At 38.3% G+C, this 17,288-nt stretch overlaps 1 protein-coding gene across 2 annotated transcripts in view; it reads right to left on the reverse strand.

Annotated features, from left to right (window-relative positions):
• Positions 1-17,288, reverse strand: part of UGGT2 (UDP-glucose glycoprotein glucosyltransferase 2) — a 197,357-nt gene that overhangs the window by 149,306 nt on the left and 30,763 nt on the right. For both annotated transcript variants that reach the window (XM_044249974.1, XM_044249975.1), the window contains exons 2-4: positions 14,795-14,877; positions 7,037-7,167; positions 6,276-6,388 (exon numbers count right to left, since the gene is read on the reverse strand). In XM_044249974.1, the coding sequence (XP_044105909.1) occupies positions 6,276-6,388; positions 7,037-7,167; positions 14,795-14,877 (327 nt within the window). The remainder of the gene's footprint in view (positions 1-6,275; positions 6,389-7,036; positions 7,168-14,794; positions 14,878-17,288) is intronic.

A 17,288-nucleotide genomic window follows, 5' to 3' on the forward strand; every position in this document is an offset into this window, starting at 1 on the left:
TTAAAAACTAAAAAGAAATCAAACCAGATGAAATTATTAAAATCATTTCATTAATTTTAATGGCTACCATGGAACTCAAATGGCACTAGGTCAAATGGATGATTAAAAATACTGATTTCTATCAAATCAGTAGTGTAGAAATGCATTTCATAATTTATACAGGATATCTTACATTTTAATACTGTCTGAAAGAAACTATTTTCAAATAATTCATTATTGTTAGTAACTGGACAGGCTGCTGATGAACAGTGCTAGTAGATAAATCTTTAGGTCAAAAATCAAAGGAAAAATTACAAGAAAGGGAGTAGATTTTCCAGAGACAAAGGTCTCCTGATTGTAGGTCTCCCCGCGCCCCAAATTCACACGTAAATATGCAGGCCGGCACAACTTCATCTGAATGACGCAAACTGGTGTATTTCCATGCCCGGAGCAGCCTTGGGTGCAGCGCTGTGAAGACGGAGGCTGCAGCTCCCAGGCACGAGTCTAACAATTTTGGAACTAGAGTGATATGTGCCACTTTCTGGTTTTATGCTTGTATCTGGGGAAAGCAGTCACAGAATGCTTCCACTGGGGGAAAGGGCTTGCTTTTTTGGCCCATTTATTGTCCCCAATGAATATCTGCAGGAACAGCAAAGATCAGGAAGGTATAAACTCCCTTGTGCAGGTTTTAAGGGCTAACAGACTGATGTTAGATGACATCCCATCTGTCTGACATGGGACACACTAGTCCCCCCGGGACTTATTCACAGTTGGCTGAATCTGGGACCCTGGGGGCATGGTTGCAGCTAAGCCTACAGATGGATGCCCCAACGGAGTCCCGTTGACAGTGGCCTTCATTAAACGCTTCATGAGACAACAGAATGGCTGATGAGAAGCACAGTCACAAAAATCTGAATTTGGTCAAGAATTTATTAGGCCCAGGGATGGACTGTTGGGAGAGGCATTCTGCCACAGCCACTGACTGTCTTTCTGGGTACGTCAAGACTATGACAGGCCATCTGTCAGGTTTGCAGGAGACTTTGCGGGGTCTATTAAGGCCTCCCTCTGGGACAAAGAGCAAGTTGCTTACTGCTTGTTAGAAGTCCTAGGTTCCCAAGCTCCACGTCCTTCAGCTGTGATGCACCCCAGTTGCTCATGCAGTGTTCTTGGGGGCCCCTTTTTACCCCAGGAGAATGTGGAGACACAGGAACCAGTGCAAGCAGGCGAATGTTCATGCTGCTGTGGCTGTGAAGGGGACAGTTCTTTGCTTCTGACTCAAGAGCCTCCTGTCTTTTGCCAGAATCCGTGAAACAGACGAAGTCACGCTTATTGGCTTGTAGGTAGGGCAAAACCAATTGCCCAGTCTGATAGAAGCTATATATAGCATTTATACATTTTTCTTTCTTTTTGTGACCTTTAGACACATAATCCTTGGCTTACGACCTATGGATATTTGTCTATAGCAGTTATTCTTTTTTTAAGCAAGGACTTACGTATTTGCATATGTATTTACAGTAACATATTTTAATTTTTTTCCCCTCTACAGATGTTTCTCATTCCTAAATTTTCTTTCTCATTCCTAAAATTTCAGCTTTCATGTCTTCCAGGTTAGATTTTTAGGTTTTTTTTCTTTAAAGAAATGACAGATTAAAACAAAGGAAAGAGCAATTCTGTTACTTTTTACATTTATGTTATTTCTTCTCCCTTTGGCTGAGCGGAACACTTGGTTTATTTTTTCCTCTTTTAAAAATCATAACACATTAAGGGTACCAAAGTTGCCTTTCTTTTCTATGATTCTCACCATCCCAATTTCCAAAAAAGTATTCCTTAATAGTTTCATATCTCTGTTGAGGGCAGGGGGAGCAAGTTATACTTACTTAAGATAGTGATGATTCCTGACATTTTCTCCCAAATACATAATCATATATGTACTTAAATATATAGTATCTGTCAAGTTTTAGGGCAGATTCAGAGCACAGATCTTTGAACAGGAGGTAGGGAAGGGACAAATCATTCTACCTGTTTTGGCCATAATGTTGTTTTGTTCCAAGGTATTATGTTTGAAGTATAAGCAGCTTGACTTTACTCAGACTAAAAGAATGGGCCTAACACTGTGCGTTTACAGAAATAACTCACACTGGCAGATGGGCAGCAATTTATTTTCAGAGGCTACAGCCCTGAAGAGTGGTGCCTTTGCTCTGCCAGTTGGTGGTCTTCCAAGTGGCAGACTAGACGGGTAGGCCACTGGAACAATCCAAGAGTCAGTATAAATGTAATAATTTTCACCAAGGAGGTCAGAGACTAGTCAGGGATAGGAGTACCACCTTGAATTCTGCCCACTGAATGCAGTGACCACACCTACTTTTCGTGCGGCATAGCTGTGGCTTGACGGAACAGTAAGGGCCATCAGCTTTAACTTAGCTGAACGTACCAGTAACGCAGCCCAGTCATTTAGGGAAACCACTGTGGACTGAGGGCCCCACTGAGCCAGAAACTTTACTGGAGGTAGTGGAATGGGGCACGTGGTTTGCCCGAAGGGTAGCTACCACCTTTCCACAAAAATCCAAGATCATGCTAAGTCAAAACAACCATGCTCTTGAATATGCCATTTTCAGTTGACTGGAGAGACTTGTTGGGTCCCTCGATCTTGTCAGTCACTGAATCCTACTTAGCGGACGCCGAAATATAAACCATCAGATGTTAGAGTCACAAGGCTTCCGTGGGTTGGGCCTTCAGTTTCAGGAAGAGCTTAAGAGCCCCTAAGAGCGGCTTTTCAAAAAGGAGTATACCTGATGGCAGGCAGGCAGGCGGCGCTGATCTACTCCAAACTGCCTCTGGGTATTCCAGCGGCCGCTCAGACGCTAACGGGATTCTAGCTCAACTTTCTCTCCTGAGATTGTATGTAGTTCACCTGGGAACAGACGGGACATGTGGTGGTCTCCCTTGAGACTCTGAGCGGTCACAGCATTCACAGTATAAACACACAGTATCAGTGCCAAACGTAATTCAGTCACGGAAGCTGAAATAATAAAACTTCATCGAAATGGCCCAGACATCATATTAAAGCTTTGCTCATTGTGAACAGCTTCCAAACCCTGTCAGTCGAGCTTGGGCGCTCTTTCCTGCAGGAACATATATCAAGGAGCTGTCACAGAGGCTACAGCCAAGTTGTCAGAAAATTGCTCTCACCCCTCCAGGCGCAGAGTGGTACAAAATGGCAGGAGGAGCGCGAAGAGAGCAGTGGGACAAAATTTTAAGCGTTGAGCTTTTGTCTTCCTCTAACCATGTGGCCCCTGTCCTCCTTCTTCCAGAAAGCCATAAATCTGTCAACATCTCACCCTTGTTTCCAAAACTATTAAGAACTGTAAAAGATGGGGTGCCTGAATGGCTCAGTTGGTTAAGCTTCAGCCTTTGGCTCAGGTCGTGGTCTCGGGGTCCTGGGATCAGGCCCTGCCTTGGGCTCCCTGCTCGGTGGGGAGCCCACTTCTCCCTCTCCCTCTGCTTGTGTGTTCTCTCCCTCTCTGATGGATAAATAAGTAGAATCTTAAAAGAAAAAAAAAAACTGTAAAAGATCTAAGGTTTGACTTTATCCTACTTACAAAACATTAAGTTATTAGGTTTTTATCATTTCTTGGTGGGAGGGATGAGATGGGAAAAATATGGACCTAAATGGATACTACACAAATAGTGGGTGTATGTTGTAGCTGAGGGACACTATACTTGGGGAACCACTGTTTTAGAGCAAGCAGTAAACAAGCCTGCTCTTCTTTCCAAAGGGAAAATCATCTCATTCCGCCAGGTTGCCTGCTACAAACACAATCCTGAGAAATGGCTCAGGTAAAGAACAGTCAGGGTCTTCCATGATCTATCTATTCATTAGACCAAGAACGCGCAAAGCTCACAGGGCCCACTGCAAATGGCCTCTCCCAAAAGCTTGATGTTAACCTCTCTTTAATCTTAATTTTATATTTAATACTTAAATAGTCAATATTTAAGAAACTTATAAAGTCAGACATCAAAAATAAATAATTTTAAAAGTTACCAAAATCACATTTTAAAAATGCACTAGGAAAAGAAAAAAATGCACAAGGGCTAACAATTTCACAGTTAATCTACTAAAACTACAAAGGGGGGAAAAAAGCTATAAAGGAATTGCCATTAGTGACGACATGGATGGACCCAGGGGTGTTATGTTCAGTGAAATAAGGCAGAGAAAGACAAATATATGTTTTTACTTATATGTGGAATCTAAACAAAACAAATTTAACAAAATAACTGAATAAACAACAACAACAAAACCCCCAGAAACTGATAAATACAGAGAACTGGTGGTTCCCAGAGAAGAATGGGGGAGGCGGGGAATAGGCAAAATAGGTGAAGGGGATTAAGGAGGTACAAACTTTTAGTTATAAAATTAGTCACAGAGATAAAAAGTACAGCATAAGGGATGAAGCCAATAATACTGTAATAATGTTGTATGGTGACAGAGGACAACCACACTTTTGGCGAGCACTGCAGAAATTACAGGAACTGTTGAATTACTATGTTGTGCACTTGAAACATATACAATGTTGTGTATCAGCTATACTTAATAAAAATTAAACAAAAATTCAATGCAGACACCCCTAAACATAGCAGGGGATACTTTTCATAGAAGCTTAATGGATATAAAATGCATAAAAGTATTAAAACACATGGATCAAACTCCTTTGAGAAATAAATTGCTATATTTAAACAAAAAGGAAGTGATAATTTCTATGACATACTTTTCTTTAATATATATAAGTACAAGAACAGAATTTACAGAAATAACATGGTTGCCTAATTCACTATATGAAGCTAAATGACTTTTAAAAAGTGGCATTTATTATTTAAATAGCTAATCTCATCTATTAAAATAGAAGCATGCATCTTAAAACATAAGCAATCTTAATTTAACAGAAGAAATCCTACAGCATTAACAAATGCAAAGACGGTACAATATTTTAATATGTATTACAATACACAGTATGTCCAATGAGAAAAACTTTGAATTATATTTCAATAAATAACTGATAAAATAAGTTATTTCTGATTTTAAAAACGTAAGATTACAAAACTTTAACATTTTAAAAGGTATGAACAAAAAAGAATAGGTATGAACAGAAGACATACAATGTCATCTGTTGAGAGATTCAATAAAGATTTAAATTGTTTTTAAATTAACCAACAGGTTTAACATAATTCTAACAAATTCCACCGAGGTTTTTTAGGAGGCAATTTGGCAGAAGAAAAAGAACTCTAATGTTAATTTGAGAGCATCAGTAACTGCAAAGAGCAAAAAAATTTGGAGGAAATAAAGCAGCAATGAAATTTTGTGCTGTGAAATCTCAGAATATATTATAAAACAATAAATACTAAAACAGCATGGCACTGCTACAAGAAACAGTTAATGTACAGGACAGTTTTGAAATAGAGCTTAACATAAATATAATGAATATTTAATCGACAAGTCACCTGAAGGGAAAAAAGGTCTGACTGGATCCTTTCCTTTGATAACAATAACTTACATGGATTAAAAGTTTAAGGTAAAATGAAAAGAAAAGCTTTAGGAAAGCTACTGGAAAATAATAGTTAAAATCTCTCTCTCAGGTTTGGAAAAAACTAAGTATATAAACACACACACATAAAATAAAATTTGGGCAACATGAAATTAAGGAGGCTTCTGTATATTAAAATTAATATAAAATGCAAGAAAATATTTTAAAAGGTTTACAACAAAAAAAGAAGTACTGAGATGAATTACTAAGTATATATTACTGTTTAATATATAAAGAACTCTTTCTAAATCAGAGAGACAACTAAAAATTTTTATAGTATAAATAAATCAGACATATATACTGGTACTATTAATAATTTTCTTCTGACTGCCCATAGCTATTTATATTAAATACTTGGAAGAAGTAAAAAAGTTTTTAATCATACATTATAACAAGGCAGCTTTATACTCTGTATTACTGTTTGTATTATTAATTTTTTATTTCCAAGTTTTAAATTCAGTTTATATTTAAAGAGATAGAGTCCAAATAAATCCAGTTTTGTGTGTTTATTTGAAAAAACAATCTATGATTATATAAAACATTTAATGTATTTTATGGTATTTTGATAAAATTTATATTCTAAAATCAAAAGCTAGTGAGACAAAATACTGAAAATATTCATACATTTTAGAAAAGGACTTGAACTACCAACTCAGGAGACAACCCTCATCTCTTTTTATAAACCATTTCTTTCACTACAGGCTATCATGAACTTACCTTGAAGTAGCCTTCTTCAGCAGCTTTTTGAGCTCATTAATTTTACAGGTGTGTTTTTTATGGATAACCACAAATGCATCGCAGCCGTCTGGTGGGGGCTCATCAGCTGCAATCTAAGATTTCAGAGGTTATATTTAGCTACAGTAGCTGATAATTACAATATGATCTTTAAAACTCATATATTCCTTTGATTGAAATAACTCATCAACTACTGTTAAGTTATTGCTCTAATTAAAGTAAAGAATATCTACGTGCAGGCCAAGTCAAATACTTTTTAACAAAATCAACTTTATAGTAGAACATGCTTCAAAGTCACTGAAAAATGCCACCAAAAAATGCCAAATTAAAATTTTCATTAATTTCAATAATCATTTGTCCTTATAATTTCCTTATTCCAAATAACTATAAAATTATAAAATGTATTCAATTATAATCGATCGACAATGATAATAAAATCAATGACAGGCTATGGAAGCAGGTATTCCAAGTCTACAGATTTTTTTTTCCCCCAAAGATTTTACTTATTTGTCAGGAGTGCACAATCAGGGGAGCAGCAGAGGGAGAGAAGGCTCCCCGCTGAGCAAGGAGCCCAATAAGGGACTGGATCCCAGGACCTTGGGATCATGACCTGGCAGATGTTTAACCTGCCCCCCAGGTGAGCCTTCTGTAGATCCTTCTGAACCAAAGATATTCACGTTAAGATTCATGCACAGTACCAGCATGCTTCTTTGTCAACTATAGGTTTGGGTGCTTTTACATACCTGTTGAAACATCTGAATAGTTGGTGAGTATGCTCTTATTGAGAAAGCAAACTTTAAGAGGTTGATATGCAAATTGTCTAAGAATTGTCCAGCTTTCTTCAGGATTAAGTTGTAATAAGAATAAGCTGATTCTATACCAAAAAAAAAAAAAAATCAAGAGAAAAGGATGTTATTTTCATTTTCAACACATTGGTACAGGTCTACTGTAAAGCTAACAATACCATCAAATCTTAAGTTTGGTTATGGGTGGTGTTGGAGAAAAATGGAAAATCAAGATCTTGTTCATTAACTTCAGTTGGATGCACCAGTAAGGTATAATCAAGTGCCGCGATTCTAGGTGAAAATAATTCTACCACTAAAATCTATTTGGGAGGGGCCAGGATATCAGACTATTTCACTTCAAGGCTGTGGGTTATAACACAAGGATAAGATTCAGGACCTACCTATGATTTATGAGGAGACTAAGAACAGCACAAAAAAGTTAAATATGACTTAATTTTAAATGACATGTATAAATAAATACGACTCAGATTTAATACACATAGACAAAAGCAATTAGTGTATCCAGAATGCTTTAGGAGACAGAATTTGAAACAGACCTTAAAGAATAAATGTCTTCTTGTATACAATAACCTGAACTACTGCTTCCCTCCTCTAAACCCCTTTGCAAAGTTCCTGAACACACCAAAGAGAAGGATAAATCCTAGAGTATAAGAACTCTTGGACAGCCCTGGGGAGCTGGAGATCATTTGGCTGGGAATAGTCCCGGAGAACAGAAGCCAAGAGCTGAAGAGGGCCCGGTGACACTCATGGGGTAAGCAGGGAAGGAACCATCTATTTTTTGCCCTTTCCTTTTCTCTACACCACCTGGGGTATAAATATCGTCTGCACTGTTGCCCCTGGCAGCCAGAGGTGGTCGGGTACCAGCACTGCAGCTCTGGAGCCAGCTGGTATCAGCCCCTGAAAGCTGGCCCATGGACATCCCTGGTCACTTCCTCTCTCCTTTACTCCCTGGTACTAAGTTATCAAATGACAGAAGAAACGTAGTTAAAAGAGCACAGCTAGGGTAGACTCTGATCTTTAGCCACAGCTCACAGTTCCTGGCTATGAAAAGGAAGGACAAAAGGGATGTGTAACCACAGACACTCTCTTGGGAGGTGGGGGAGGAGGGAGAGGAAAAGAGTGCTGCATGGAAGGAGATATGTTGGAGGTGGTGAGGGACACTGGACTGTTTGTTGATTGCTACAGTGTCTACTACTTGTTCAAAAGCTGCTGGGCTCTTGACCCTTGGCTCCTCTCCTTACTGCAACCCATTCATTTAGGTGTTACCTGGCTCCCTATGGTGTCCTGTGGGAATCAGGGCTCAGGGAACCAGCGCACATATGTAAACATGGTGGATGCTGCTTTTTCTTTGAGTAAGAAAGTCCTCCATCTCTCATCTAGGACTTTCAGGTCTTCTGTCTGCATCCATGAAACTAATCTGTTAGCTTGGAAACGGTAAAATCTCAGAACCTTCACAGTCCTCGACAGATCTGACACAGAGATGGAATGCTGATGAATACACAGATTTTTAGAGGAGAAAAGACCCAGCCTCATGGGTCAATTTACAGAATCTAGAGGAAGTCCTTGTAAACTGATAGTGAACATAGTTATAAAATTTTATGGTCAATCAGACAATAAATGTTCCTTGACTTTGTTGCCTATTATTGAAAAGAAAATAAGGATGAGGTTACAGATCAAAAACTGGGCAGTAGACTCAGAGGCATTTATCCAAATGAGGTCTTAGTTGTTAACTCTTCTCCATGCAAGGGGACTTTCCCCATCAGTGCTTTTGTCATCTTCAAGTCCAATCCAATGTAACAAGTACAAAGACCTTTCTTGGATTAGGATAAGGTTTGACCGTCTTCAGACAAGAGTTATAGACATGCACAAGTGCACACAGTGAAGAAGGAAGGAAATCTGTTACCACTATGGACAGAAAGTCAGAAGTCAGAAAGTCATTAGAACACTGGCTTGCCTGGCAGAGGAGAGGGTAGAGTACAGAATGCAGAATTACAACCACCTTATGATTTAACAGTTCCTACAGTCTATCACACCAACCTTAGATCCTTTCAAACAGGACAGTGAAAAGCCTCAAAAATTACTGTAATGGGTCATGGCTGAGAAGAGAGCTGTGGCCCACTTGGGAGATTTCCCTTGGTCAGTTAGAAAGTCCTTCAACTCTGGGGGCGCCTGGGTGGCTCAGTGGGTTAAGCCGCTGCCTTCGGCTCAGGTCATGATCTCGGAGTCCTGGGATCGAGTCCCGCGTCGGGCTCTCTGCTCAGCAGGGAGCCTGCTTCCCCCTCTCTCTCTCTGCCTGCCTCTCTGCCTACTTGTGATTTCTCTCTGTCAAATAAATAAATAAAATCTTTAAAAAAAAAAAAAAAAAAAAAGTCCTTCAACTCTGATCCAGTGCTCTCTATCTCATGCCTTATGTTTGATCCTTAAAACTGTGGGAAGCTAAGTTTTAAGCTTGAAAGTAGGATAAAAAAAAAACTTCAGCCCCTTTAAAGTTCTTGATAAAAAAAGCTCAAGAATGAGAGAACTAAAAAACAGGGGGTATGCAAACTGTTCTGAAAGAGCGAAGGAAAAAACAAGAAAGAATACCAGAAAATACAGACTAACGTAAACCTAAACTAAACTAAAAGTAAAAAGAATCAGGAAAAACAAACAGAGAATATACAGGGAAAATGTGAAGAAAGTGAAACAAAAATACGAGAAAATGAAAAAACAATTTAAGAGTAAATGACAGATTCAGAAGTCTGGCAAAGGAGAGCTACGGTATGTATAATTGTATCCCTAAGGCAGGAAATCAAAGGAACAGAGGAGAATGAACAGAAAACTCTCCAGATTTAAAAGGAACAATGGGTCTACATGTCTAAGAATGAAGATTAAGAATGGTTAGCACTGCAACATTTTCTAGTAAAAATACGGGACTCTAAAGTTAAAAATCTTAAATATAAAATTCATGCATACACAGTCCTATATGTGAGGAACTCAAGGCCATTATTCCTAGGAGTTATTCATGAGGCATCAACGAGGGAACAAGCTTTACCTAACCAAGAAATAGTTAGAGGAACTGCAGCATAGAGTTTGATGGTGAGCTCTGAACATACTTAACTGTAAAAACAATACTAAACGGAGGAGTTGAGATTTACAAAAGACTATGTAAATCCTGCACGCTCCAGCGATGCAGAAAAGCACACCAGGAACCAAACTGTGACAAAGGAGAAATTAACTGGAAAGTAGAGTAAGCTCGGTGATTCTTCATAAATGGGAGCTGGGGAAAAAAGAAAACCACTGAAGCCAACAGAGCAAGCAGTAGAAGCTCATGTACATTACGAATACAAAAGACTAAGAATAGGGATGATCCAAATCAGACAGTGACGAGGGGAGGAAAGGCCATCGGCCAACTCATTACTGCTTCTAAGGACGAAGAGACAATACCCAGAGAGAGGCAGCTAACAACTCTGGGCCTTCACACGCCACTCCTCTGCCGTGAAATGCAGAAGGATTCTCAGCCAACTCCTGTTCAGCAAACCTCAGCTTAAGTGTCATTTGTTTTGGAAAGCGTTTTCCCCGACCTCCCCAGTCCAGATCCTGTTACAAACTGACAGGTCCATACTATCTCAAGTCTCAAAACTAATAAAAAATTATCTGTAAATTTTTTAATGCTGGCCCTCCCATTAAGCTATAAGTTGTAAAGGCAGGAATCTTCTCTAGGCTTTCAACTGTACCTTTTTGCTCCTGGCACACCCCATCGGTCTTCAATACCTTTATGGAATTGATGTTAGAGAAATGAATAGTTCTCTTCCTTCTAGGCCATAAGACATTCCTAATGTAGTACTCCCAAAGAGTTACACAGAATAGGTGGGTGCTCATTCACTCCTACTTCTTAAACTATAGGTGATTTCTCAGAAGTTATGGTGAGATTCCCTCAAGAATTTAAAAAAAAAAATGTATGTAAGACTCACCTAAGTAAAAGAAGAGAAGAGATACAATCTTAAAAACTGAGCTTTAAAAAGTTGTAAAAGCTACAGGGCCAACAAAAAAATAGCCCAAATTAATGCATAGCATAACTAAGACTGTATCAGTCAAACAGGGATCAGTCATCCATGAAAACAGAGAGTCAACAGAAACAAGTGTGAGTTGTGCCTGACAAGAGACACTAAGTTTTGTCACCAGTCACTGTTAAGGTCTCTAATGTAGAGATGGATGTAGGGTTCAGGGGTTTAGATTCTGTAATTTAGGTTTAATTTGCAAGATCACCTCAATCACAAGATGGAAGCATTGGACTCCTTTAGTTGATGTTTTAAAATAACTCAATTTAGGGGCACCTGGGCAGCTCAGTCAGTTAAACATCCTGATTATGAAATCAGACGTTGGATGTTTATAATAATCTGAGGGTCACAAGACCGAGCCGCACATCAGGCTCTGCACTGGATGTGGAACCTTCTTGGGATTCTCACTGTTTTCCAGAGTGGCTGCACCAGTGTGCATTCCCACCAGTGTGCATTCCCACCAACAGTGTAAGAGGATTCCCCTTTCTCCACATCCTCACCAACACCTGTTGTTTCTTGTCATTAATTTTAGCCATTCTGACTGGAGGTGACAGCTCATCGTAGTTTTGATTTCTATTTTCCTGGTAAGACGGGACAATGAGCAACTTTTCATGCTTCACACGTCCATCTGGAAAGACTTAACAATACTCTTCTCCACTTCCAACCTCGACTTACGCCTCAACCTACCATAGTTTTGATAACTATACCAGTGAAACTGCTAGCTAAATCACTAATAATGCTTCTGTTGTTAAAACCTTAATATTCACATTATTTGATCTGTCTATAGTATGTGATAACATCCATCAACTTAGCACTCAATCTTCCCCAGCTTTCATGACATCACACTTTCCAGGTTTGCACCCGCCTCTGTGAGTGCTCCTCCTAAGTCTCTATTGTGCATTCTTCTTCTGGTTAGTTCTTAAACATTGGTGTTCTTCAGGGTTCTGCCATTGGGACCTGTTTTCCTCTCCTTCTATACCTCCTCCCTATAACTTCAATTACCCTCTTAGTGCTGATAACTCCCAAATCCTACCCCTTAGCCTAGATTTTTAACCACCGAAATCCCCCACACATGTATCAGCTTATGGGATATCTTCACTTGGATATTTGACAAGCATTTCAAATGTGACATATCCAAACTGAAATCGTCCTTCTATCCAAATCTGGTTCTCAAGTTACACGTAACTGAGTTAGAAATGTCATAACATTTTCCAAAAATCTTCCCAATAAAATACAAAAGCAACTTTACTTGTGTAAAAACCGTTAAAATCTTCAAGGATTTTGGAAATTAGTTTTGATGTGGAACACATGGGGTAGTAAAAACAAACAGGGACTCTGGAATTAGGTAAACCTTGGCTGACATTTCTAACTCACCACACAAGACTCACAGGTTAGCTAATATGCCGCTTAAATCTTGAAGCACCAAGAAATACATAACTCTGTGGCAGAACCATGTAAAATGGTTGAAAAACCAGACAATTCAATGTTTAAAAGGTCTTAATTTGCTAACACATAAAATATTCTCATGAAATGGTATGAAACTAGCACCTGAATTCAAAAAGTTAAATCTTCAATATTTACAACTTTTTTAGGCAAGTAGATCATCAGAATTATTCTTCAGGAAAGACTATTTACAGGGTTTCATGGAAATTCAACAACCTAAAAAACTATAAGTAACTGAGGATTTAAAATGTTTCTTCTCGGATAGTATCTTAAAGTAAATTCAGTAAATCTGACAGCTGCTGACATATTTAACTCCTCACATACAGAATCCTCTCCTACACCTAACAGCAACAGTGATGAAGCAGCATACGCTTTTGACCCTTGCCATGATAAGTAATTCTAATGGAATTCTATTTTCAGTGTTGGTAATTCTTCTTTAATAGGGTTTCTTTTAGGTTCAACCCTGAAATACACACTTCCTTATCACATGCTTGAAGTAGAGCTTAGGTGTTCCTAAGCTTATCTTCCAACTTATTAATGATCATCTGCCACCAGATTGTCCAGGCATGTCATTTCATTTAGGGAAAATATATGGATGCATCTAAGTAACTAAAGAGTTCAAAATCTCTAACACTAATTTTCGAGAATAGCACTGAATGAATAACACTAGAAGGTATGTACCGAGACAAACATTTGGGAAAGCTACATTTAGGGTTTTAGGTGAGGGCCACAAAACTTGGTGGATTTCTCAACTGTGAAAACTTTCCACATTAACCTAGCCTGTTTTTACCTCAAATATCAAAACTGAAATTATCAGGACAAATACAAAACCAACCAATAATAGTTCTCCATCGATTTGCCAGTCCACTTCGAAGTGGTCCAAATTCCCCCACAGAGCCCACTGCGCTCTCTTCTGCTCCTGCCCCTTCCCTCTCCCTGGCTGCCACCGCTGGCTGCTGTCGTCCAGACTGAGCTCCAACCTCACCACTACTAGGGAGGCCGTCCTGTTCTCTCTCAAGTACTGACTAGGTGCCCTTTCCCAGGCGCTTCCTTGTCATCAGGGCCCCTGAAGCTCTAACCACCTCGGAGCAGAGCTGCCTTGTCCACTGTCCCCTTCACAGTATTGTGAGGCCGGGGAGCACAGATCACATTTATTCCCCTTTGTATTCCCGGCATCTGGAGCAGTGCACAGTGTCTCTTGTGACTCAAATAATGATAATAAGGACGCTTTTCAGGAAAAGTTTTCTAAAAGAGCAAATTGCTTGGTTTTGTAAATATTTCAGTTTAAAATATCATGAAAGGCATGCCTGCTCTATTTTTTTTAATCCATCTCATGAAATCCTAAAATTTCTGAACTTTGAGGCCACTTGAGCCAAATGGGAGTCCAGTAAATGAACACTTAAAATAAGCAAAACTGTTGTTTCTCTTAACACTGATATTCAAGAACAAAATCAAACTAATCACCACAGTAAGTTGTCTCTAAACTATTTAATCTTCATAGTAAGAAGCTCTCCCCATGTCTACAAGCCTAAAGAAATCCATCTTGAGGAACTCCATGTTAATATTCTATTCTCCATAGAGACAGAAAAATAACCTTTTTTAACAATAATTAATAATTAACCTTTTACCCTCTGCTGCTGAAACCTCATTTCAGTGTCTTTAATCTACTGATCCTCTCTCAGAAACACATTAATAAACACTTGCTCATTCTAAAGGTATAAGCATATATACAGATATGTAGTAATATATATTTGTATATATTTAAAAAGTAGGAAAGACTAACTGCATCTTCTAGATAGTAAAATGAAAACACATAGGTTACCTGACTTGTTAAAGGCAAGTATTAAAAAACCTCTTTCAAAGTAATTTGGGGGAAAAAAAAATAACAACACTACTAGATGCAAAATTAATACTATTTCAAATTAGTCTAGGTAAAAAGAAAGCCACAAGTCAACAATCTCTAGTTCCTTTTGATGTAATGCAATCTGCAAACACTGCAAATTATGTGAGAGTTTTTACAATAAAGTACTAAACCTTTATTTTTTGGAAATGGATGCTTAGAATAATTTCCATTAAAGCATATTTTCAAATTTAATATTCAGATCTACTAACCCAATTAAGCATTTACACTTCACCCTTAACATTAAAAACAATAAATACATAATGTATACACATAGATACAAATTTTTAAACTTATAATATGCACATCACCTACCTGTTTGCTTATAAACTGCTAATTCTTGTACAGTTTCCAAAAACAGCCAAAATTTTTCATTACTTTCTTCTGCCATAAATTCACTATTAAAATAAAAGCAATCAGTTAATGGACGGAAATTAAAAATGAAATGAGAACCAAATTATAACTTATGGCTAAAACAAAACCCTCCAAAAATTAAAGTGACTGATTTCCATTTACTATAATGCAGAAAGCGAACAAACTGATGATTCTGACGTGAGCTACCATTCTCAGCTTACAAGCATATACTAGTGACTGGAAAAGATTGCATGAGAAATTACTTCTGGCTTTTCCCCATTTTTAGCTATAATTAAAAAATGGATAATTTATTTCTCCAAGTGAAATACCACTTAGAAGTATAATTTTTTAAGGTTTTGTTTTAGTTCCAGTATAGCTAACATACAGTGTTCTCTTAGTTTCAGGTGTATTCAACACTTCCATACAACATCCAGTGCTCATCACAGTTAAGTGTCCTCCATCCCCATCACCTACTTCACCCCGCCCCCCCCATCTTCCCTCTGCTAACCACCAGTTTGTTCTCAACAGCTAAGAGTCTGTTGCTTGGTTTGTGTCTTTTTCCCTTTGCTCATTTTTTTTGTTTCTTGAATTCCACATGAGTGAAATCATACGGTATTTGTTTTTCTCTGACTTATCTCACTTAGCATTATACTCTCTAGCTCCATATCATCGCAAGTTATCGAGAAGTATAATTTAACAGTAATGAAGGGAATGTTACATAAAGGTAAAAACAAAAACCCCACACTGCCTCTGTTTCACAAACAAAAATTGGTTGTATAAACACTTTTAAAAAATAATTATTATTGGGGTGCCTTGGTGGATGGCTCAGTTGTTCAGACATTGGACTCCTGATTTTGGCTAGGTCATGATCTCAGGGTCTTGGGATCGAGCCGCACAGCAGTCTCTGCGCTGGGTGTGATGGAGCCTGCTTGGGATTTTTCTCTCTCCCTGTCCCTCTGCCCCACCTCCCCTCACTCTCACATACACTCTCTCAAAAAAATAATAGTATCTATTATTTTTATTTAGATGCTTATTCATGTAGGCAATATTTATTATTTAAAACAGAAAATACTTTAATGAAAAAATTAATAGGAAGCTGGTTTATCAGATTAGGTCTTTGGCCTTGAAGCCCAGACACTTTGATTTTTCCAGAGGGCATAGGTCAGAAAAAATGAAAAAAGCCATTTAAAACCTTTGGAAATAATGGGGAAAAAACAAAAAATAAAACCTTTGGAAATAATGAATTAAGTAAGAGGCAATATAGTCCTGTACAAAACCAAGTGCAAGACACCCAAAGGCAAGTAGATTCAACTATTTAAACTAGAAAGGAAACAGCCAAACAGATGGTACAGATTTATCTGTATCTTTCTAGTCCTATCTTTCTAGTCCTGGTAAATTTAATTTAGTCCATCCTATCTTTCTAGTCTTGGTAAATTTAAATAATGCTTAATAAAAAATGGTAGATATGAGGACATCCAAGACACATGCAAGGTAATTCTTGTGAGTCTGGTCACTAAAGGGGGAAAGGAAGGGAGAAAAACTGGTTTATCCACATAAACATGACAGGCACAGGAACTGAAAGCAATGCATAAACAACTCTTGCTATTAATGGTGTCCAACTCAATGGCATTTAAAAAAAGAGGTGAAGCTAAAAGCAGAAGAAATGATGGGATAGACAGGATGTGACCTGTAAAGGTCAAGGATGGTACAAATCTTTTTTTTTTTTTTAAAGATTTTATTTATTTATTTGACAGACAGAGATCACAAGTAGGCAGAGAGGCAGGCAGAGAGAGAGAGAGGAGGAAGCAGGCTCCCTGCTCAGCAGAGAGCCCGATGCGGTACTCGATCCCAGGACCCCGAGATCATGACCTGAGCCGAAGGCAGCGGCTTAACCGACTGAGCCACCCAGGCGCCCAAGGATGGTACAAATCTTAAGCCAAGTGGGGAGCAACACTTCATACTTAACTGACTACAACTACAGACAGGCTCATATACTAGGCAACCACAGGCAAAACTTGAGTATTCCAGAATTTATGCATTTAAGTATGATCCTTCCAAGTGTTCACCTTGAGAATATATTCCTGCACACTCATTCCCTCAATATACCACTACTCTCAGCACTTTTGGAACTCTTCTAGAATTTACTTTCAGGGGCAATTTGCCAGTAAGTCACTAATTTTAAAAGAGAAAATATCCTTGACAGATCATCTAAATCAGTTCTTCACCTAAAGTTTAAAAAGGTAAAAAAGACCCAAAAAAGAGCATTTCCAATTTGTTCACTTGTTTTATATAGTATTTAGCTCCAAATAACAATGTTCCTCAAAAAAGTTCTACCAGAGGAAAAAAGTGATTTGCATAGAGGATAGGTTTATATGTCTGAAAGAGCATGTCAATAGCTACAAGCAAAATTCCAAAAAATATTTTCATCAAGAGAAACACCAGTGGAATAAATGCA

Source organism: Neovison vison, chromosome 5 (genome assembly GCF_020171115.1).
Source record: "Neovison vison isolate M4711 chromosome 5, ASM_NN_V1, whole genome shotgun sequence".
Classification (NCBI taxonomy): Eukaryota; Metazoa; Chordata; class Mammalia; order Carnivora; family Mustelidae; genus Neogale; species Neogale vison.